Here is a 24896-nt window from a genome sequence, read left to right as displayed (position 1 = left end):
CCTGCCCCTGCTGAGACTGGTCGGAAATGAACTATCCAGTCAGCCAAACAAATCTTGTTAATGCTTTTAAGTTTTGGTAATGCTTTCGTTATGCAGTACTAGGTAACTGCAACTGTTGATACACTGTCCACACTGTAATAGTACCACTGAGTTTATGAACAATATTCACAGTCCAGCTGTTTTATTGGCTTCCTCAAAAGTGACTCTGTAGGAATGTGACAACTACAAAGGACCTTAGAGTATCTTGGTTGATATAAAATTGAAATGAGAATCAATGACTGAACTTGCTACATGGCCCCATATAGTATTACTAGAGGCCCAGTGCATGGATTGTGCACTGGTGGGTTCCCTTGGCCTGGCCTGAGGGGATTGGCTGAAACCAACTCTCCAACATCCCCCAAGGGACCCCACCAGTGCACAATCGGGACCAGGGAAGGACCGCGGGAGGGCTCCAGGGCATGTCCAGCCCATCTTACCCAGCCCCAATCGAGCAGCCGGACCCCAGCAGCACTCTAACCTACTGGTCAGAGCATCTGCCTCCTGGTGATCAGTGCGCATCATAGCAACTGGTTGAACGTTCGGACACTTAGCATATTAGGCTTTTATTATATAGGATGGTTGGTACACTGGAGGGAGTGCAGATAAACCCTGGGTAATGTACATACAAAAATTTGCTATATACTTACCATCTTCAAAGTCCAATATTAGAAACTAGGAAACCCAATGGTGAGCAAGTATCCCTAGAGTACTTCTTGAACTAATAGAACCACTTCAGAACTGAAGAGTAAATAAAAAGGTGATCATGTTGAATAAGACATATACACAAAGATCAGTTGCAGAAAGTGAATGAAAAGACAGCCAAGCAGAGCTGAAATTGCAAATGCAGGCAAGATAGGTTGGATTGCTGCTGCCCAAGTTGCTCTAGAGCAGTGGTTCTCAACCTTCCTAATGCTGCAACCCTTTAATACAGTCCCTCATGTTGTGGTGACCCTCCCAAACATAAAATTATTTTCGTTGCTACTTCTTAACTGTAATTTTGCTACTGTTATGAATTGTAATGTAAATATCTGATGTGCAGGATGTATTTTCATTGTTACAAATTGAACATAATTAAAGCATAGTGATTAGTCACAAAAACAATGTAATTATGTTTTCCGATGATCTTAGGCAACCCCTGTGAAAGGGTCGTTTGTCCCCCAAAGGGGTCGCGACCCACAGGTTGAGAACCACTGCTCTAAAGGTTCTAGGTCTACTCACCAAGGCAACTGAACAGCAAAGAAATCCAGCCTGTATTGTTTTGGAACACTTATGTATTGACTAGCCTGATCCAAGCCGAAAATCACATCAGATCTCAACAGACACTTCTCATAGCCCATATCCAGGGATCCAGGTAGAGGTTAGGGATATACAGGACAGGGTGACCAACTATGACTTCTTAGTTTTACCCTAAATCACTTCAGGACTCAGCCAAAGACAAAATAAATCAGCACATGAAAACACTTTTTATTTCAGAGAGGAGAGGGTAATAGAAATATCAATGAGAATCACTGATTGGTTGCCTCTTCCTGCATGCCCCCTATTGGGATCAAGTCTGCAACCCAGGCATGTGCCCTTAATCAGAATCGAACCTGGGACCCTTCAGTGAGCAGGCCTCTATCCACTAAGCCAAACTGAATAGGGCAGCATGCATTTTTAAAAAATTAGATTCTTAAACTGACTTTAAGTGTGGCAAGTTTTCTTCAAATTCTACATGAAAACCTTCAAAATGTTTATTATGCAGTCTAAATCTGTACATCAAATAGGGCACCTCTTAGCCAGGAGTGATTTTACCTTTAGAACAAAAGAAACAGGCCTCCTCCAACTACTTCTGAAATTAAAGGCTAACATCAACTTAAAGATCGATCTTAATCACTAACTCAAGATTTTGTTAGAATGCACACCTTATTAAAAACTCATTATGCATGTTCTAAGTATTCTGCAAGTACTATTATGTTTCAGTGCCAACAAATCTTTCACAACTTATTAAAAGAGCCTGGCCCTAGCTGGTTTGGCTCAGTGGACAGAGCTTTGGCCTGCGGACTGAATGGTCCCAGGTTCGATTACGGTCAAGGGCACATGCCCAGGTTGCAGGCTCGATCCCCAGTAGGGGGTGTGCAGGAGGCAGCCAATGATTCTCTTATCATTGATGTTTTTATCTCTCTCCCTCTCCTTTCCTCTCTGAAATCAATAAAAATATATTTTTAAAAAACCAGCCTGAATAAACATAAATGGACTCTAAAGGCTGTTTAACCATTCTACTTTGCAATGTAAGAACTATTTTCTTGCAATGTCCATTAAATATGTCAATAATTTGTTTAGGGCCTACAGGGTTAGTCTTAAAATTAGATGTTATTTTTTTACTCATGAAGGTAGACATAAATATGAACTTGGGCAAGGTTAGGAATCCCATTGTGTTCCACTAACTTTGAAGTATCCAGTGTGTTAGTTTCTGATGTTTTCTAAGTCTATTGAATGAAACAAGGACATCCCAGAAATAAGCACACCCAGCACCCAGACTTGGATTCTAAATACCATTCCCCTTAAAAGGTTCCAGAAATCCTTAGAGATATACCCAATTTCAGGGCTGGGACAGAAAAAGTCTAAGAGAAGCCCCCCGTCATTTTTGAACTGAAGTATATTAAGTATACAATTGATGCAAAACATACCAAACGTGCAGAGGAACCAGCCTGGAAATACTACTGGTCAAATCTGGGATGATTTAAGCATCAAAATGAACTGTGATTGCATAGTAAGTTCTCCTGATTTTTAATTGTACTGTGATTCTCTAAGAATGTCTCCAGTAATGAGCAACCGCTGCATTTAGAGGGTGAAAGGGCATGTCTGCAACTTTGTCAAAGTTTAAAAAAAAAATGCATACACAATATAAATTTATGTAGCAAAATCAATAAATGGTGACGAGTAAGGAACATAGAGAAATTCTTTCAACTGTTAGAAAAAAAGAAACATTGATAAGCACCCCCTTCTGCCAAAATCCTGGTATTTTGCTTCATTGCAGATAAAAGGAAATTTGCTCTGCTTTTGACAGAGCATCCTCTAATTAGCCTTGAGGCCACTAGCATAAATGTCCTTATCTTAGTTTAAAAATTCTTGGAAGATTTCACTTTTGAAATACTAAGGTAGTTTCCAGTGTTTTAAACACTTTAAAAAGTAACAATTTTCACCCTAGCCAGTTCAATTTGTATAACCCCAGAGGGGCCTCATGTGGGAGGCAACCAATAGATGTTTCTAGCTCTGTCTTCCCCTCCTCCCTTCCACGATCTCTAAAAATCAATGGAAAAACATCCTCAGGTGAGGATTAACCAAAAAACCCCACAAAAGTAACTATTTTACCATTCCATGAAAAGCTGAGCTACAACTGCCTAATTTCATTATGAAAAATTATATGACTATCATTAACTCTTGCTGCGATCTGCCAACTTCTGGCCCTTTTATTTTTCATCACTTGTCCCCAGTTCTTGCTTTTAAGTTTAAAATACATGAAGATCTAAAAGCACTGCTTTGATTTTTAAGCAACATTTTACCCCAAGTTTCAAAATTAAACTGCATTAAGGACTTATTTCCTGCTGACAATTTATTATTTCTAAATTGTTAGGCCCTGTTTCTCATTTTATACTTAAACACAAGATACAAAGAATGCTGTATTCTTTGAAAATGTAATCAACTAAATACAATAAAAATTTCTCATGGATAAACACTTATTCCTCAATAATTTCACACTCCAACAAAGATGTTTCCATTTCTCTGAAGTACTTAATCGGTCCAAGAACTTGGTTAAATTTTATCCAATTTACTGTTTAATAACTGGATTTTTAAACCAGCATACAAAAAAATCATCACTACACAGCTAAAAATTAATCTGTTAATTTCACCACTTAATTTTCAGCTATTACAGTGTTTTAAGTAGCAAATTACCTAAATTATGAATATTTTCAGAACAAAACGGTTTACAATTACCAATATGCAGTGAAGATTAAAAAAAAAAACACCTATACTAAATTCTCATGCTTTTTCTTTTCAAAGGCTCCTATAAAGAATGTATGCTTCCTCTAAGTCAATCGTTTATTCTGTACATTTAAAATAACATCTGGTTTAAACAGTTAAAAATATAAATGCTACAATTTTTATGAGATCATCCCATAAAAATGGACTCAAATGCTAAACCATGCCCTGAAATCAAATATTTAAATAATATATATATTTTTTTTATTTTATTGATTTTTTACAGAGAGGAAGGGAGAGAGATAGAGAGTTAGAAACATCGATCAGCTGCCTCCTGCACATCTCCTACTGGGGATATGCCCGCAACCCAGGTACATGCCCTTGACCGGAATCAAACCCGGGACCTTTCAGTCCGCAGGCCGACGCTCTATCCACTGAGCCAAACCGGTTTCGGCAAATATTTAAATAATATTTTAATATTAGCTTAATATTTCTGCATGGCCTGATGTTTTCACAATTCAAAAGTTTTACATTTTTAATAATGAGAATTGTCTACAACTCGGATAAACCCACAAATTCAGTCTGAAAAGCAGTAGTAACATAGTTAATTCAATTATCTTAGAGGACATATATACCAAATCAATCTCACTAACCTATTAAAAAATAATGAAAGTATTTCTATCAAAGCTAATGTCTCCTTTTCAGGTGTATTTATTAAATGAGCTAAAAAAGGAAATAGAAGCCCGTTTTCCTTAAGTACTACTCTAAGCCAATTCCACAGAATTAAGATATTTTTGTCACCATACTGCTTCAATGAATTAGATAAAAGAATTCTGAGAAATTCCATACATTTAACTTTCAGGCATCCATGTTAAACTAAAAACTACTAGTAATTGGTTTATGGAATTGTTGTTCTCTGCTTACCAATTTGAATGACTGTAAAATGTCAAATGTTTTCAAAGTATTACTTTTCAGGTGATCAGATTGAATTTTACCATTTACTATATTGGGGGGGGGGGGCCTGCGGCGGGGAGAATGAGAACTTGGCAGCCAATGCCTGGGCTAGAGAAAACTAATAACTAAAAGCTTGAAGTCATCTCAAAAATGTCTACAGTTAACTCAGTAAATCTGTAGAACTGTCCAAGTCCCTTTTAGTCTTCCAATAGAAACTCCACTTAGCAGGGCTTGGGAGGTTGCTCATAATTTAAAAGTAATCAAATTTACAGACCATCATGGTCTAAGCACAGCATAGCCAACTCTAAACATCTCTACTCTGTTCTTATAAAAAGGTAGTATTTTTATTTAAAAACCACCCAAAACATCACCAGTACATTTTATAAAATTAAATGCAAATTTTATTAAGGTCTTCCAATTACATCTCAAATTTCTTGAATGGAATAGAATCTTTTGGAACTGGAAAGATGGCAGAGATGAACACTGATATCCCTTGAAACCCCAACTTTATTAATAGAGAGCAATTCCTCTGCAAATCACATTGCCCTTATATAACAAGATGAAATAGTATCTTCTCCCTCACTTTGGCAATAGCTATTTCCTAATGAAAAAAAAAGAATATAGTGGTTTTGCTACTTAAAGTTCATATAAAAATGAGAACCTATCTTTAGGTTAACATTTTTAAAGTTCAGATGTGTTCAAATGAGCTATGGGTACAAAAATACATTAGCACAGAAGGTCTAATCAAAGCAACCAAAATCATTTTGAAAATGAAGAGGAAAAACATCACGTGTTTTCATGGCATCCCCCCCCCCCCCCCCCCCGCCCACATAAACTATTGCAATTGGTTGAGGATTTCCAGCAGTTCATTAAAATCTCAGGAGTGAAAAAGATAGTACTATACAAATAACAAAATGTATTCATTCACATTCTAAGACCATAATACTAAATTTTCAAAATGGAAGCTCTATCATTTCTAAAAATGAACCTAATGTTATTTTATTACAAGCAGAAACTCCAAGCTGTTTTCCAATTACAATCCAATTAGTCCACCCTCACTGCCAAAACTTTCTTTTAAGTTCACCAGAAAAAAATCAACAGTAATTAGCCTGAGGTATTTTAAATGTGGCTCTACAGTATCAAATTTAATGGGATTCCCCCAACCCCCTTAAAAACGGTCTTACTTCTATTTTAGAACCATGATCTCTATGGTCATAACAAAAATACCTAAAAACGATCCTTGGACCTTTGAAAATAGTTGGTTATCCATCCACTTTTATTAAATAAGGAGCCACTAAAAGAGCACTGCCTGACCAGATCCAGAGTAAAGTACTTGACTTTTGTTTTCTGGTTTATTTAGCAAACTGTGGTAGACTAAAAGGCTGAATATCATACTTGTGGTGCAAAAAGTTCCAAATTTTTAAGCTTTCAATAGGTTGAGAATTATTTCATATATAATTTAAGTTAATATGTCTAACACATGTGAGGTAGTTAAGTAAACAGTACTACCCATTTTAATACATAGTAAACAGAAGCATGGGTAAACAACATACTCATACTTTAAACAGTAAGAATTGGAATTCATCAGAGGCTTGAGGCCTTCTCTCATTCTAACCAAAGGAAATAAAACTTAACTTACTCTTTAAAAAAAATTACACCATTTGTCTTTTTTTTATACTTTCTTATTAAATGTAGTACACCTTGTCCAGAGTTGGCACCCTTTTCTTCAAAATAATAGTAAACTGGGCACAATACTTAATTCAAGCTAAGGCTTCACTTCTGCCTGAATTAGTACAAAATTGTAAGACATTATCTTGTGAGAACTAAAATTATATTTGACATTTTTATTTTAGGCTACAAACAAGCAAACAAAGAAACAACAAAAAACTTGAAATGAACTTGTCAAATGATGAAAATTCATCCTTTCCAGGGAAGCAGAAGGTAGACCCTACCACAAAGAAGAGATGTTCAGTTAATGGAGGTTAAATTTAAAAGTACAGTTAAAATAATAAAGCTTAATGTCTGAAAATACTAGATTTCATTTGTCTCCCTATGGTAACTAACCAATAACCATACAATTGAGTTAGGGTTCTTTACAGTTAACTATGTCACCTAAAATATTAAAAATCCATTAAACAATCAAAGTTAATAGATGTGGTCTTACTGGAAATTCTTAACCATAGATTGTCTTGACCAGTTTGTTTTTAAAATGAATTGTTTCAGTATAGGCACTGCATCTCTATAACAAAGTAATGAAAGACAAAACTTAAATCCACTTAACTACCAGCTGAAAAAATACTTTGGTTCTTCAGGAAAAAAATTAGGATAACAAAAAAATCTCTTTCATTTAACAGTTTGTTTATTCTCATAGCTGTATCTAACATTACATGATAAAAATACCCCAGAAGAACCAAACTATGTAGCAATGAATGAAAATGTGTGAGAGAATTTCTGCATTCAAGATATCTGGCAGAAAAACTAAATTTAAAATGCTAGGTAGAACAAAATTGTCTTTAAAATATCAATTCCTTCCCTTTAAAAAAATTATTGAGTCTACCAAGAAAATACAAAAACATAAGTCTGTAAATAATAGTTGTATTTAGGCTATTACAGTGCAGGTTATCCTCAAGGCCATACATCCTGCTTCACTGCTGCTTGCACTCTGCTGGGTTTTGATCCTTCTGTTAAAGGAAAACAACAAGTCAATCTATTTTTTTCTACCAGCTTCAGTTAATATTTCATTAGTAATTAATGACCTTATCACATTATCTCACCGCTGTCAAAAATTTGGCAAATCAAAAAAGGAGTATTAGCAACGATAGCAAATTATTATTCAAACATTAGCAGATCATGAAAATGCTAAAATAAAATCCAAGTTTTATACTACTGAATGAACTCCATAAAATGAGACAGAGCCATAATCTTGAAAAATTAAATAACCAAGCAATTTGTTAGTTGTAATAGCCATTATTTTTGCCGTTTTATAGATTAGTTACTCAAAAATACTAATCCCATTTATAATTTAGCTGTTAGGAGTAAGCCATATGTGTTGGAATATTTAATTTGATTTTTAACTATCTCCTTACCTGCCCAGTACGTTAAAGTATCTTCTGGATATTTTGTAGCATTTAGCAAATGAGTAAATTAAAGAGAAACCAGTTTCAAATGAATCCTGATAAAATGTACCATGTATTTTTTTAAGAAAATAAAGGCCTTTACTAACCCTACTATGACAAATTTCTGGGACTCAGATGGAGAAGGGAGGTAGTTGGTAGAATCTAACAAGCAGTACTGCTCCCCTAATTCTCAAGCACTCCTACATTCAGATGGTTTAAAAGTTGACCTTTGTTTATAAGCTTTCCTTTGGAGGGGAAACAGCCTAAAACAGCTGTGGGCAAACTACGGCGCCCGTTTGAAATGAATAAAACTAAAAAAAAAAAAAAAAAAAAAAAGACCGTACCCTTTTATGTAACGATGTTTACTTTGAATTTATATTAGTTCACACAAACACTCCATCCATGCTTTTGTTCCGGCCCTCCGGTCCAGTTTAAGAACCCATTGTGGCCCTCTCAAAAAGTTTGCCCACCCCTGGCCTAAAACCACAAGCTGTGATTTAAAATGTTTCTAAAAAAAAAAAAAAAAAAAGTACATGATAGCATGCCATTAAAATAGAACCCTAGCCCAGCCAGTATGGCTCACTGGTGGGGCATTAGCCTATATACCAGGAAGTCACAGTTGGATTTCAGGTCAGGGCACATGCCTAGGTTGGGAGCTCAATCCCCGGTAGGTGGTGCTGGAAGCAGCAGCCGATCAATGACTCTCTCATCATTGATGTTTCTCTCTCTCTCCCGCTCCCTTCCTTTCTGAAATCAATACAAGTGAAAATAAAAAGAATTCTAGGGCTTACTTAGCCTGCAATTTAAAAATATAAGGTCAGAACCTAAAATAAGTTTCTTAGGAGAGATGCATTGAAATTATGTGTATTGTTGAAATGCCAGTGAGGATTTTATTTATATATATTATATATATATATATTTAATGGCCTAGACTTTAATGGATAAAATTAAACTTTATATTGAGATATTAACTTTTATTTAACCTGCCTTAAATTTAATAGAAAACAGCACTAATTATACTCACCTTTGAGTCATAGTCTGGATCATTTTCCTCATCTTCTTCTTCCCCTTCCTATATTAAAGTTCAAAATGAATCCATGAAGTAGGTACATAGTAGGCAAGAAATGGCTCATAATGTAGGAAGAATTTAAAACAAGTTACTCTATAGGTCAATAGAATTTCATGAATACAGAGTTTGGTGACAATGCAATTTACTATGAAAGCTTCTATTATGAAAAATTTCCCAACACAACTTGAGACATCCAGACAGCTTTTATTGAAAAGATTTACTGCAGCCAACGAGGGAAAAGTTTACTGCAGCTTTTGACTTCTTCAAAGAGCTGATAACCCTGCAGCAGAACAGAATTATTTGAAATAAAAAAAATGTTCTGAGTTTTACAATTTATTTATTGAAACCTTATACATACATTGTTTGGCTGTAGATTCTAAAATCATAATTTTTCCAAAAATGTTTTTTATGCATTATCACAGAATAATGATTATAGCAAAGGAATACATAAGTCATTCAATATGCTTCTCAATGTTTTAAACAGTATTATTTGCTCATTTGGTAAACATTACCTCATCCGCTTCTTCACCTTCTTCATCATACTAAAAAAAGGAAAAAAGGGTCAAGTTTGATGAATAAACTTTTGAGAACAGCATTATTTACATCCATCATTGTATCCACTAGTATCTAAAAAAAGGAAAAATATTTTCCCTAAAGTGAATGATTAAATGTGATGTAACAGCTATTATTGTAAATATTACTTTCTTATACTTAGGTGTGGAATACAAGGCACAAAATGTCTATCTGAATTATTGCCATTTAGCAATAAAAGACACCCAAACCTTTGAGGGCAACCTAATTTTACCGAAATCTTAATTAATATTCCTTGGAATAAAAATTCTATGGTTCCTACTATTGTTATCTTAAGCACTAAAATAAGTTCTTGGCATGTTTTATTTGGTCAAAGACAAGAGCATAATAGATCTACACTACTACCAAACATTGTGAAGTTTCACTAATTCAGAGCAGTCTTCCTATTAGCAAAAAAATAAAAACTATAGTAAATGAACCCAAAGAGAATCTATTTAAAACAACTCAGAAAATTTATGTACAGGACATCAGGAATTATCCTAATAGCATTATTCTGCTGTGCTTTCTAAAAATTACATCTATTCATTAAACCTCTCACCAATTCTGACTATCATACACTCACTAAATGATTTTATTGCAGGATTCAGATCCACTCACATCATCATCATCATCTTCAATGGCTTCTCCAGTAAAGTACAACACTGATCTTGGGATTATACGCTCACGTAAAAAGTGACCAATTTCAAAGTCTGCAGCAAGGATAGCTTCAGCGTCATCATCCTATTTAAGAAAAACAAAAGCACAAAATTTAACTTTGTTACTTAATTCAGCACATGCAACACTCTTGGGTTTAAATCATGAAGTAACTCTCAACTTCACTTTTAACTTTCTGTCATTTGAAAACTTACTTAAATGTGGTATGACCCACCAGTCATTTACAGTTTTTTAAAAAAATAAAGTTAGCAGAACTGTGTATATACTCAGAAATTTGGGGGAGTAAAAATTAGTGAACTAGTTATTGTTTATTTTTTATGGCTTAAAGGTAAAATATAAATAAAGCAACTTAATTACATAACTGCCGTTTTCCTTTTAAAATATTAGTTACTGAAAACACCAAGTGGAATAATAGAATCTCACTCAGGCTATCACAAATACATTCTAGTTTCAATAAGGAAGAAAACTATAGTCTTAAAAACTTTGAATCCCTCAAAGTATTTCCCAAGTTTCAAAAGAAAAGAAACTCTTGAGCATTTCAGCAGTTTTCAGTGAAAGCACTATGAGCATTTTGAATGGAACTGTTCAGATGCATCGAGAGCTTTCCCATGCACTACAAACCTAGTGGCAACTACCCCAACTCCCCACTTTTGAGAACTAATCCTTTAATTTCATACACAGTAAACAATTCAACAATTAAATAACAATTCAGCTTACCAGATCTCCACTCTCAGGAACTGCAAAATTGAGAAGAGAAATTCAAATGAATAAAAAAATTTAAACAAAGCTTATAATAAAACCACCACCAATATGCAAACTAAAACACTATTTACCTTCAGGAGGGGCAAAAAAATTAAAGAACGAGTCATTAGAAACTGTTTTGGTCACAGTACGAACTGTCCCACGTCCCTTGTGTTTCTGTTTCTTTTTAATGGTTTTCAAAGTGACATTCTTCCCTTTTTTCCAATCTATCTGGCACCTTCCAAACAAAGAGAAAAAGAAAAATCTCCTATCACAATTAACATATTACTTTCAACTGCTAAGACTTTCCCAAATAAATAGTATATTTAATTTCAAATTTTAGAGGGCAAAATTGGTCCAAGTGCTTTCTATAGCAGTGTAAAGAGAAAAATTTTATTTCTAACCGAATTTTTCCAATAAACATATTTACAATCACCATAAACTCACAATATAATAAATTTAAATGTGCACTTCCTTTGGAGAAATGTCTATAATATTAGCCATTTTCCAAGAAGAATTCTAGGAAAATGGCTAATTTCTCAGATAACATTTTACTCAAATATTTGGAGATAAACTATTTATGTATGTATCTAACACACAGACATGGAAATACCAATATCACAAATCATAAGTTCAACAAATACAGACTTAACATTCTGTTAATATAATAAAATTAAACTCACCCTGTACAACCCATAATTTCTGGTCCATCAAAAGAAAAGGGATCAGAATCATCTGGTTCTGACCTCATTCTGTATGTTTTTGTCAACACTTCATTTGTGAAATATTCATTGGGTTCAAAGTGAAATTCTAAAACAAAACTCTTTAAAAAAAAAAAAAGGTAAAAAAACAAAATAAATTCCTACATAATCAATTTCAATTCTTTAATAAGTAAAGCTTTATCTTTAGTTTTTATAAACATAAAATTCTAAGTGACAGTGTTTTTCCCACTCTGGGAAACAGATAAATCTCCTTTATGTTAAAAGCAAAATGACGCACAAATCTTAGTTCAGCATACAATACTATTTAGTAACATGTTTATGAAATAGGTTGAGCACATCTGAATAAACTGACCAAGTCCTCATTTCTCTCTCCATCCCACAAAGAGAAATTTTAAATCTTTGACTAGAACGTAAGCTGGACAGAGAAAAGGCCCAACCTTATTACATGCCAATATAAGAATCTATAACCTTTAGTAGCTTTGCCCATACTTTACATTATACTACTGATGGTTTTGGGGAAAAGCTGTTGGTTGAGCTCTCATAACGGGAAATTAGGGGCCCCCCTCTAGTATCTTCTATTTTATGTAAGTCCCAGACATAAGTCTTTTAATACAAAATAAGTACTTTTTTATTCATGTTTCCTTGGTATTATTTTTTTAATACATTTTAAATCCAGGAACAATGATAAACTGTATTTTGAAAATAGTTAAGAGGGAGGAAATGTTGCATTACATTATCAACATCTAAACATTTATTTCCTATCAATAATTAAGTATACCAAGTATCACTTTTAATATCTCATCCCCATCTCTAACCCTTAAATGTCACACCTCTTTTTAGAAAGTTCCACTTATTTATCTGTAAACACCTATTACAAAAATTGAAAGTATTTCCAAGTTTTTACCATAGGCTGGCCAGCATCTGAGAACTTCACTTTAATATCTTTCAAGTGCTTCAGAATAGGTTCATCATGTTCCTTCAAATTAAAAGAAAAAAAAAAAGAGTAAGTAATGTGGCATTTTAGGACGAGTGTTCTCCTACTGGACAATGAACACTGAAATGACTGACATTTTCAAGTTAAGTTTTATGTAGCAATGACTACTTCATTATCCAGACTGAATGGGCTGAAGAGCACAAAACCAAGTCTAAAATAGGCATGTTTGCTTTCAAATGTTTCCTGATTGATTGTAACTGCTGCTCTTAGCTACTCTTGTTCCTTTCCTTCTTTCTGCTTGATGTTTTCCTACTTGGTTAAAGTAGAATTTCTATTAAGGAGTCATTGTTTTGAGATCATTTGTTTTTCTTGATACTAACTTACAACAATCAAAATATCAGGAAACAAGTACTACAGTGCAGATGGCAGTGGCTCAAGAAATGCTTCTGATTATAAGACAATGTTTCCCAGAAAAAGTGACAACTGTAAGAGTTAAAGATAGCCCAGCTGGTGTGGCTCAGTGGTTCAGCATCAACCTATGAACCAAGAGGTCAAAGTTCAATTCCCAGTCAGGATTGCAGGCTCTATCGTAGTGTGTGGCATGCAGGAAGCAGCCGATCAATGATTCTGTCTCATCACTGATGTTTCTATCTGTTTCCCCCTCTCCCTTCCTCTCTAAAATCAATAAAAATAATATTTTTACAGCATTCTTATAAATACAAATGTACTTTGGAATAGCTGTTTCAGACGGAAAAGGTCTTTTGGGTAAGACAATTGAAATGGTTAAGTCTCTCACATCCTACCTCCACACTAAGCATCTGAGACAGAAGGCACAAAGCTATTGTCTGAGAAAGCACCAGACAATAATGACCAATTATTAAAGGGACTATTTCATTATCTATTTTTTAAAAATGAATCATAATTTATTTGGTTACATTAAAAAAAAAGTTGCAATTTCCCCTCTACAGACAACAGCTGTTTCAAAAGAAAGCAACCATTCTACAAATGTCAACTATGGAGAGACTAGTCGTCAAACATTTAAATTACAAAGGTTTACACTCTCTGAGGTAACCTGATATTTTTATGAGTAATATTACCTGAACCATATCACTGAGCAAGTCAACATTCTTAAAAACAGTCAACCAAAATTCAGGAATTCCCTTGGGGTCTTGTTTTTCTTCATCCTTTTTCTCATCTTCAATTTTGACCTTTTCTTTCAGCTCCTCCTTGATAAGTAACAGCATACATTACTGAAAGCCTAAATTAAACCTCTTGATAAAATCTTATACATCCCCTTAAATTAAATGTAAATACAGAAACCAACAAACCCTCAATCACTAATTATAACTTTCAGCCCAAACAGTTCTAGTCCAATTGTGTAAATACTGCTGTTACCCATACCAAACCTTACTTTTATAAATATTGCTACAACCATACTGCTCCCGAAGAGAACAGTTTAGTAGGTCACAGTTTACAGGGCCATACGGTGTAGAAAAAAGTTTTAGGAAAATAATTTTTTAAAGTCATGAAAAATAATTACTTTTAAGCATAGTAAACAGGAAAAGCAAAAGAAATATAAACCTAGTCCAATGCTTTATTCTTGATGTTTTCTTATAGAAATACTAGGGACCCAGCGTGCGAAATCGCTCAAGACCCGGGGCCCCAGACCCCGCCGAGTCCCGCAGCGCTGCGAGACTCAGAGTCAAATCTCTGCCCAACCGCGGGCACCTAGCTGCGCAGGCAGCCCCACCCACCCGCACATGCCTCGGCATGCACGCAGCCTCTTAGTGACCAGTCTTTGGTCATATGGCATTAGGGCCACTGGGTTTTTATAATATAGATTATATTCTCTTAAGCAACCAACATTAAAATAGCAATTCTGGAGAAACAGGGTCATTTAACAGAGCACTGGATTTGTGTTTCAGCTCTGCCATTAGTTGTGGGCAAGTCACCTAGAAGCCTCCATTTTCTCACTTGAAAAAAAGGGAACAATCATTTGTATGTCATCATGAAGTTCGAAGGAAATGCTTTCATTCCCAAAGTATAAAACACCCCAAATTAAAGTTGGTACCAACCGAAATGTCATCTTCCTCATCTGGTTTCCATTCACATTCTTCTTCCGTAGGTTCATAAATTGCATTAATGATCTCAAATCGCTAAAATGATTGAAGAAAAAAAGCTTACATGATATCCAAGCTAAAAACTATCTGTTTCTCATTAGGAACCCATAGGTTTTAATTAATGCATACCATAATTTGAATTGCTATTATTGATAGTTTTCCCAAATACATCAAGTAACCATTTTTGCTGAGAGGTCTAAAGAAAGTTTATTGCTGGCCCTGGCCAATGTCTCAGTGGGTTGGGCATTGTCCTGATTACCCGTCAGGGCACATGCCCAAGTTGTGGGCTCGATCCCAAGAGGGTGTGAAGAAGGCATCCAATTGATGTTTTGCTCTTACATTGATGTTTCTCTTTTTCTCTCTCTTCCTTCCTTTCTAAAAATCAGTAAGAAATCTTTAAAAAAGTTTTGCTTCTGGAGCTTTACTACCTTCTCAAATTTTACATATCTAAAACAAAAGTAATAGAAAGCATTACCTTATCAAATAAAGGTTGATAGAGAACAGCATACTTTCTTTCAAGATCATGAACTTCCTCATAGAATTTGGCTTCTATCTGTGCACATTTAACTTGAAGGTTTTTGAGAGCATTCACTCGTCTTTTAACTACCTTCGGCAAGCTGAAAGATTAGAAAGCATCAATTACATAGCATGCCAGTAAGACACAAGTTATACTTCTTTTATCATTCTGAAATTGAAGCATAATAGGTTTCCTACTTGAAGTGAAGATATACTAACTCAAAATAATTAATCTTTAAGAGGTATAAATGCATGGGCCTCTGTACTATAAAAGTTCAAAAGTAGATATTTAGCTGGATACATTAAACTGATAGGAAAATGTAAATTGTATTATCAACCCAAACCTTTCATTGTACTCAAGTTCAACTTTGTTCTTATGCACTGGCATCTCAGCTGTAAAATACAGTCTTATCTTCTAAAGTTAAAAAGTCATGGCCCTAGTCAGTTTGGCTCAGTGGATAGAGCATCAGCCTACAGACTGAAGAGTCCTAGGTTTGATTCTGGTCAAGGGTATGTACCTCAGTTGCAGGCTCCTCCCTGGTCCAGGCCCTGGTTGGGGCTCATGCAGGAGGCAACCAATTGATGTGTTTATGTCACATTGATTTTTCTCTCTGTCTTTCCTGCCCCCCTCTAAAAAAAAAAAATGGAAAAATATCCTCAGGTGAGGATTATATATATATAAAAAAAGCCACCTACACTAATAAAAGAGAAATATGTAAATTGGTCATCACTCCGCTACACCCACCAGGCAATCAGGATGATTGCAAATTACTGATTGCAAATTAATGCAAATTAACCCAACAAAGATGGCGGCTGGAGCGGAGAAGCCTAGCCTTGGGGCTTGGCTTCTCCGCTGCGGCCGGACCAAAGGCCTGGGTCCCGCGTGGCAGAGGAAAACCGGTGCCAGCAGCCAGGGGAAGGAAGGTCTATTGCGCGAATCTTCGTGCAACGGGCCTCTAGTGGAATGATAATACTAAATGATAACTGAACTTTCTTCAAACAACAGACAAAATAATTTCTCACCTGTATAAGTTAGTACTAGGGGAAAGGAAGGGAGCATATGTATACTGGGAAATAGGACAGTACCCTACACCATTATTTTCTATTGTAGTCTCTATTTAATTTGGAATTTGAAATTATATTAAATAAGACTAGCCGAAACCGGTTTGGCTCAGTGGATAGAGTGTCGGCCTGCGGACTGAGAGGTCCCAGGTTCGATTCCGGTCAAGGGCATGTACCTGGGTTGCGGGCATATCCCCAGTGGAAGATGTGCAGGAGACAGCTGATCGATGATTCTCTCTCATCGATGTTTCTAACTCTCTATCTCTCCCTTCCTCTCTGTAAAAAAATCAATAAAATATATTTAAAAAAAAGAACTGTTCAAAAAAAAAAAAAAAGACTATAATATTTTATGACAAGAGGATGTGTTTTCTTTAACAACTTTATTGAGATATAATTCATATATTATACAATTTGCTATGGCACATAGATTTTTAAAAGGTTATACATACCTAGTCTGTGAGCCCCTCAAAGAATAAACCCCTCACAGAATGCTTACATGTATGAACCCCTCTACCTCCCCAAAATATGCTAACATTCAAAATTTACCTAACTTCAGTAAATCTGTGCAACAGATCCAGAATCCAGATTAAAATTTCCTGCCATACACAGATTGTTGTAAATCAAGTAATATCTTACTTAATCACTTTAGTTAAGATAATTAAGTAAAGCCCTGGCCGGTTTGGCTCAGTGGATAGAGCGTCGGCCCTCGGACTGAAGAGTCCTGGATTCAATTCCAGTCAAGGGCACATGCTCAGGTTGCGGGCTTGATCCCCAGTTGGGGGAGTGCAGGAGGCCACTGATCAATGATGCTATCTTATCATTGATGTTTCTATCTCTCTTTCCCTCTCTCTTCCTCTCTGAAATCAATAAAAATATATTTTAAAAAAAGATAATCAAGTAAAAAAGCAAATACCAAAACATTATCAACTTTATTTCTTACAAACAAAAAGCTTAATGTTTTGTCATTGGGCTGCTGACCCCTACTCCCACTCCAATGTGCACGTGTGCATGTACATATACTATACATGCACACATACACAAGCAATTTCCAAGACTGAAGTCTGTGTTTAACTGGTATGGGGTTGACCTACCACCTGGGAAAAACATCCTAGGATGACCAGAGTGGTTAGCCTTTAAGTTCTGCGCTTGCCTTTCAACACTCACTGTTGTCCCCTTCACCCTTCAGAGCCCAGTGCCAGTGTTTCTAGAATAACAAGAATTTGATGAAAACTGGACTGACTCAAAACCCACAAGCACTGACTCCACCTCCTCCAATCCAGATACAATGGATTACAACCAGGGGACTGCCTCCTCCCAAAGCAGCCAAAATATTGCCCAGAATTGTCAGCAAACTTTAAATCTGAAGTGACTGAAACTCTCCTTAGGCTCATCCCCTCCCCTTCTCCTTAAACTCCACAGGATTGTCACAAACCAGAGTCTGATCTTCATTCCTCCCTCAATACTTATCATAATCCCCAAGCTCTAAGGCCAAAATACCTAGACACTTGAGTACAGAATGAATGAAATACTTATCACCCGAAGCAGAATTATTAGACTAAGACTTTCAATAGAATATATATACTTAGAGAAGAGGGAAGATAGTAGCAGTATGAGACAAGACCAAGATATCTGAAACAGGATTATTATGATAAATGCAGTAACTAAAATGACCAACAAATAGGATAAACAAGACAGGTTCAACTGAAGAAAGTCTGAGGTTGAAAAGCTCTCCAGATAGGAGAGAGAGAAAAGCTCTGAGATATGAATGACAACTTTAGCAATAGTTAAAAAACAAAGGGAGGTGAATATCTAAAAAAAGAGAGAATTTCTCAAAGTTAAAAAGCAATATGAAAATCTTTACCCTAACCCCAGACATGTTATTGAGATTTAGGAATATCAAAGACAAAAGAAAATTCTAAGAGTTTAATAAAGAAAGCAAATAACCTACAAAAGAAATCACACTGACATAAGGCTTCAAAAGAAAATACTGTATATATACAAGAATAAAGTGAAATTTTAAGGTAATTGAGAACTTTAAAAAAATCCACAAGAGGCTATAGATAAGGTAAGGGTGGTCAAATACCTTGAGAAATTTTACTCTTGCCTTAAAGGAAAGAAATAGAGGACTAGAGAAGTTATTTATAAGCAATATAGATATTGGTGAATTTAAAAAATCAATAGGAATAAATAAAATTAGGTATTGGGTTATGAGCCACTCTCCTATAAGAACAAAAATAAGAATGCACTTAACTTTGAAACCAGAAGTCAACTTGTTCTATTCAATGAAAAACAGAAGACAAACCAAACAATAAATCTAAAAATAAGGAAAATATGGTAGCAATTGAGTCTAAAAATATTGCCACTTTTAAGAAATGTAAAGAGTTGAATTTACTAATAAGAAGCAAATATTCACATTAGAGTAAGATACAAGGATGGAAAAAAGACATGCCAGGTAAATAAAACCCAAAAGAAAGCTATTTTAATCTCAGACAAACAGAATTACAACACAATCTACAACTGATGGATTTACAGTGAGAACAGAAAAATTAAGATTTTTAACACATCCTTCTCAGACATCGTTAGATCAAGCAGACAATAATGAGAAGAAGAACCCAAACAACACAATGAGTAAGCTTGGGCTATTAATTTACGCATACAGATCTTCATATTTAACATTCACAGAACATTTACAAAAACAGAATATTAAGGTCAAAGAGAGAAATTAATCTCTTTAAAAAATTAAATGAACTAAGCATTCAATTAAAAAATTGTAAACAGAAATTAGAAAATTAGAAATAAGAAGGAAATAATAACATTAAAGCCACAGAAAGAGCAGCAATTAACAAATATACATATGGAAATAAAAAATCAAAAGTTGGTTCTAAAAACCAAATAAGAGGCAACTAGCAAAACTGAAGATGCAAATTACAAAGGGAAAATAATCACAGATTTTAAAAAATATCATGAATTATATACTAATCAATTTTAAATTTGGTAAAATGCATCCACTTTTTAGAAGAATATAAACTTTGAAGTTGGCATGAGAACTTGAAGAGATCAATTAGATTAAAAAAATAAGAACAAATTCCCCAGAACCTCTACTTCCCAAATCCCAAAGATCCAAGTCAATTTTTTAAGAGTTTTACCAACAGTTCAAGAAACAGTTAATTTCTATCTTATACAAGTCACTACAGGAAACAGAAAAAAAAGTAAAAATAGTCATGTTCATTTCATTAGGCTCTAAAACCAAGGGATAGAATTACCACCCTTGAAAGTTCTTTTATTGTACATACATACATGCATATATTCATTTCACTAATGAATAAGGATCCTGAATAAAAGTATTAACTACCTAACTCAATGACGTAACAATACATCATGATTAAGCTTATTCCAGGAATGCGAGGTTAGTTTGATATTCAAACTATGTATTTCAAAAAATATATTTAATATGTACTTAACGATTCAAATAAAAAGTCAAAAGACCATCTAAACTTATAGAAAAAATGGTCAGAAAAATCATAGACACAAATGTAAATGGAGATTTTATATTCATTCCTGGTTAAGGTTAGAAATAAGACAAAGATGCCCATTTTTAACACTGATGCTCACCATAATATTGGCCAGTGTTATACAGAAAGAAAAACAAACATGTGGTATAGTGTAACGTGGAAGATTACAGGTAAAACTGACAGTATTTGCAGGTAAGATCTTTTACCCACGGGAGAAAATATAGAATAAATTACTATAGTAAGTGTACCAAGATTTCCAATATAAAATCAACTTAAAAAAAACCAAGAGCCCTCCTTCTCTACATCAAGAACAGCCAGTCATAAAATACATTAGAAAATTAAGATACTATTCACAACAGCAACATAACTAAGGTATATAGGAATTAACCAAGAACAAACTATATAGAAAAGCTGTAATAAAGACACAGAGTCTGATCTGAATAGATATAAGGATACGGATGAAACAATTTCATATGAAAAATGACATAACTCCCTACCATGCTAATATACTTATTTATTCAATGCAATAGCTATCAAAAATTTTAGTTTGGGCCTGGTTTGTCTCAGTGGATAGAACATCAGCCTGCAGACTGAAGGGTCGCAGGTTTATTTTAGTTTGGGCCTGGTTTGTCTCAGTGGATAGAACATCAGCCTGCAGACTGAAGGGTCTCAGGTTTATTTTGGTCAAGGGCATGTACCTCGGTTGCAGGCTCAATCCCTGGCCATGGTCGGGAGCAAGTGGGAGGCAGCCAATCAATGTGTCCTTCTCATATCAATGTTTCTCTATCTCTCCCTCTCCCCCTCCTCCCACTCTCTAAAAATTAATGGAAAAATATCCTTAGGTGAGGATTAACAAAGCAAAACAAAATTTTAGTTCAGTTTGTTTTTTGAAAGAACCCTGATAAACTTACTATCAATCATATATGTACAATAAAGGTGTACAGATAGGTCAAACCATGATGGGAATGGGAGTAGGGAGCTTGTGTGAGGTGAGGGGTGGCAGAAGAAAGCAACTCATCCTGCCAGATATTAAAACATACTATAAAGCCATGGTAATTAAGTGTGACAATGACAAAACAAGAGGGAAAAAAAAGATCAATGAAACAGCAGAATCCTGCTCAAAGACAAACACATGTGTTTATAAAAAAGTGATATGCAATAAATGTGCTAGCACATTAAAAAAGAAAAAAAAAGTGAATGCCTATTCACATTAAATAAAAAGATGTACTCTAGAGGAATTGAAGACCTAACAGTAAAACTAGTCAATAGGAAATAGAGAAGAAACTAGAAAAGACTTAACTTCAAAATAACAAATCATAGGTAAAAACTGAATAAACATAAAAATAATTTTTGTTCATTAGAGGGTGTTATGTGTAAAGTAAGTAAAAATGACTGGTAAGGGATTAATATCTAGAATACATAGGAAACCCTGCAAAACAAGGAAAAGATAGTAAGCCCAAATAGGAAAAAGAATACAAATGAGCAACCTAAAAGCCTCACAATTATGAGAAAAACTCATCAGAAATCAGGAAATCTAAATAAAATAAGCCTGTACCTCTTCAATTGAAAAGTAAAAAAACTATAAAGCTGAATGATGCCAACTGTTGGAAAGGACACAAAGATAAAGCAACCTTCATTGTTGCTTCATTGGATACAGTCATCCTAGAAAGCAAGCTGGAAGTACCTAAGGCTTGCAAAGCCCAGAACTAGCAATCCCACTGATAAGTACATATCACAAAAAAATTCTTACATCGTTCCTTAAGAGGAAATGTACAATGACCATTACAATGGACTTTGTATTGATGAAGCTTGGAGTCAATCTAGTTATCCATCAAAGAAAACGCATGTAATAAAAAACATGGTGGACAAACATCAAGGAGAGCTGGGAACCATTTAGAGGCTAGAAGCTACTACAGATACATATGGATGGATCTTAAAATCATAAAGCCATATAAAAAATTGCAAGCAGAATAGAATATTTGGGCTATTACTAATGATTTATATTGCCAACAAATTAAATAAGAAATCTGTTATTTCTTCTAATTCTGTGCATTTCTAATAAAACCTCTAAACAAATCTCAGAAATGATTAAGATCAGTATACTTCCTGTGGAGATGAAATTAAACTTTAAAAAGACCAACTCTAGCCGAAACCGGTTTGGCTCAGTGGATAGAGCGTCGGCCTGTGGACTGAAAGGTCCCAGGTTCGATTCCGGTCAAGGGCATGTACCTTGGTTGCAGGCACATCCCCAGTGGGGAGTGTGCAGGAGGCAGCTGATCGATGTTTCTCTCTCATCGATGTTTCTAACTCTCTATCTCTCTCCTTTCCTCTCTGTAGAAACTCAATAAAATATAAAAAAAATAAAAAATAAATAAATAAAAAGACCAACTCTAAATTGGTGGTACTTAGCAAAACCTAGATATTAACAAACATGAGCTTTCCACTATTATGCACATAAGTCCCAGATGGCCTTAAAAATAAATAGATACACCTGCAATGTTGATTACAGAAAGAGAAATAAGAACTATGAAAAAGAACTTGTACCTTTCAATGTATCCTGTTGGTGTTTCTACCAGACCATCAAGTCTTTCTTGGAGGGCTGCAAGAATCTGAGGATTTTGCATCATCTGAACAGTCAGCTGACGCGCTTAAAAAAAAGGGGGAGGGGGCATTGAAACAAGGATTTTATGAAAACGTATTATGCTATTTTAATAGGACAATCCAATCATGAGGTTTCCTGACTAGCTGGTATGAGTAGAGATGAGCAGCAAGCTAAAGAAAATTCACTCTAGGAAAACCTAATATTCAGATTCCTAATGATCTCTAGTATGTGCCATGTCTCAGGACCATTTACAAACTTCTATCAACAGTATTCCTTCTCTAATTACTATCTTGTGTTTCAGCCATCTTGCATTTTGGGATGCTCAAATCTTCATCCAGATGCCTATCTATGACTCGATAATTCTTTGAAGGCAGACAACACATTATCAGAAAACTGCAAATACAGTAACAGTTTGGAGCCTGGGAAAAAGTACAATGAGTAACCTAAATAGTTTACTTAATGTTTGTTTGTATAACGTGCCTGCATATGTCTTAATAGAGAAAGTTAACAGTTAAGTCAAAGGTTGTAACTAAAACCAAACAAAATTTGGTTATCAGCATGTCTCGAAATTATACTTAACCCAAATGTAGCTAGATATATGCAAAAATTAGTTTGCTGTCTTCTTCAACAGACACTACCCAAAATTTCCATTTAATTTTTCAAATTATGTTTTCAAATGACTGCTAGTTCTAATTTGATTAGATGTATAGTTGTGATAACCTATATCTTTAGAATATCAATACTGGCCACTAAGGACACATGGTCTGTTATCTTTTAAGAAAATGTTGATGACTAAAACTAAGTTCACTAGTCTTAACAATTAACCTCATTCTGGCTTAAAAATGATAAGTTGATTCATCTGTTACCTTAATATTCTTGGCTCCTATCTATAGGACAAAACCTAAAGAAGTATAATTCCACACTACCAACGTTAATTTTAATGTCTCTTTTTTGGTTGGATTAAAAAGGGCATGCACACACTATATATTGTCTACATATTAAATACGAAACATTTTCAAGTAAATTTAAACTAATGGTATTTGTTTAGAAGCACCACCAAAAACAATTCCCACCATCTCTAACATTTCTAAATTCAGACAAAACTCATGGGTATCTAAGCTGTTTGACCCAACTATGCCATGTCACTCTAGCAGTGGAGGGTACACACACAGTGACTTCTGAGGGGTCACTATACTCACACCTTCCTCCCTTACCATCATTTCAGCCCCATCTTCCTCTAGCCCTCCTTTCTTTCTTCCCTCCCCCAACATCAAACACACACACACACACAACTGTTACTAAACTGAGGTACGGGCTGGTGGATAAGGATCAAAAAGAGAACTACCTTCTAGAACAGCAGTCGCCAACCGGTGGTCCACGAGGTCCGAAAGGTTGGCGACCACTGCTCTAGAAGACATGTGCCAGTAATCACTAGAGCCTGAAAAAATGTAAAATAATACCTTTGATTTTTGTTTCTTCACCAGTTTCTTCTTCTTCTATTTCTTCAACATCATCCAAATCTTGATCAAGTTCAGACTGTTCTTTGCTATAATATCATAGTATCACACCAAGTTTCAAATGTACCAAATTACCAAAAATATAAAATATGTAGAAAAACTTCAATTCATTTCCTAGGTTAATATGCCTCTTTCAAAAATATGAAATAGAAAATCTAAAAGGGAATTCTGTTTTCTTTCTAACTTCATATGTAAACAACTACAAATATTTTTAAATTTCATTTAAAAGCATGTGGTCAAATATAAAGTTTGTACTTCAACCTTTAAAAATATGGTTTAACAGGTTTTGGTTCAGAGAATATGATGTCAGGAAGTACATTTCCTACCCAATATTTATTGATTTTTCTTAGTAACAGCACCCTAATTTTATATGAGATGACAATTCACAAAGCTAGAAAAATCTACATTTCCCAGCCTACCTTTTAGCTAGCTTGTGGCTACATAACTAGATTTTTAGCAGTGAGAGAAAATGAAGTAATATAGAACTTTGAGAAAACTTCCTTTATAGGATGGTAAACAGCTAACAGCCCCCCCCCCCTTTTTTTTACATTTCTTCCTCCCTAGAATATGGATGTGATGGCTAGAGCCTGGGCAGCCACACTGGACCATGAGGCAACCTAGAGAATGGAAGTCAGTAGCTAAGGATGAAGGAGTTTTGAAAAATAGAAGAATTCTCGATCCCTGATGGCTGTGGAATAACCATAGCAGTCTGTACTCATTATCTTTGTGGACTTTCATCCTTTTTCTTTACTTCACAGTGAAGATGGGGGAAAACAGTAAAAATTTA

General features: G+C 34.9%; 1 protein-coding gene across 2 annotated transcripts in view; it reads right to left on the bottom strand.

The window, feature by feature from the left end:
• Nucleotides 1-5849: 5849 nt before the first annotated feature.
• The window catches only part of NAP1L1 (nucleosome assembly protein 1 like 1), a 33957-nt gene continuing 14910 nt past the window's right edge, over nt 5850-24896 (bottom strand). The window contains exons 3-16 of one of the 2 annotated variants that reach the window (XM_081083383.1): nt 24053-24138; nt 22535-22637; nt 15376-15517; nt 14856-14936; nt 13878-14006; nt 12751-12822; nt 11808-11947; nt 11217-11362; nt 11101-11120; nt 10327-10449; nt 9651-9680; nt 9094-9141; nt 7565-7634; nt 5850-6901 (exon numbers count right to left, since the gene is read on the bottom strand). In XM_081083383.1, the coding sequence (XP_080939509.1) occupies nt 7599-7634; nt 9094-9141; nt 9651-9680; nt 10327-10449; nt 11101-11120; nt 11217-11362; nt 11808-11947; nt 12751-12822; nt 13878-14006; nt 14856-14936; nt 15376-15517; nt 22535-22637; nt 24053-24138 (1156 nt within the window). In that variant the 3' untranslated portion in view covers nt 5850-6901; nt 7565-7598. Of the gene's footprint in view, nt 6902-7564; nt 7635-9093; nt 9142-9322; nt 9419-9650; nt 9681-10326; nt 10450-11100; nt 11121-11216; nt 11363-11807; nt 11948-12750; nt 12823-13877; nt 14007-14855; nt 14937-15375; nt 15518-22534; nt 22638-24052; nt 24139-24896 lie in introns of those variants that run through there. The other variant, XM_081083384.1, reaches the window with a different exon arrangement.

The sequence above is a fragment of the Myotis nattereri genome, assembly GCF_964212035.1.
Source record: "Myotis nattereri genome assembly, chromosome: 2".
Lineage (NCBI taxonomy): Eukaryota > Metazoa > Chordata > Mammalia > Chiroptera > Vespertilionidae > Myotis > Myotis nattereri.
Note: the sequence above shows the minus strand (reverse complement) of the source record. Positions and strands in the feature narration are given on the sequence as shown.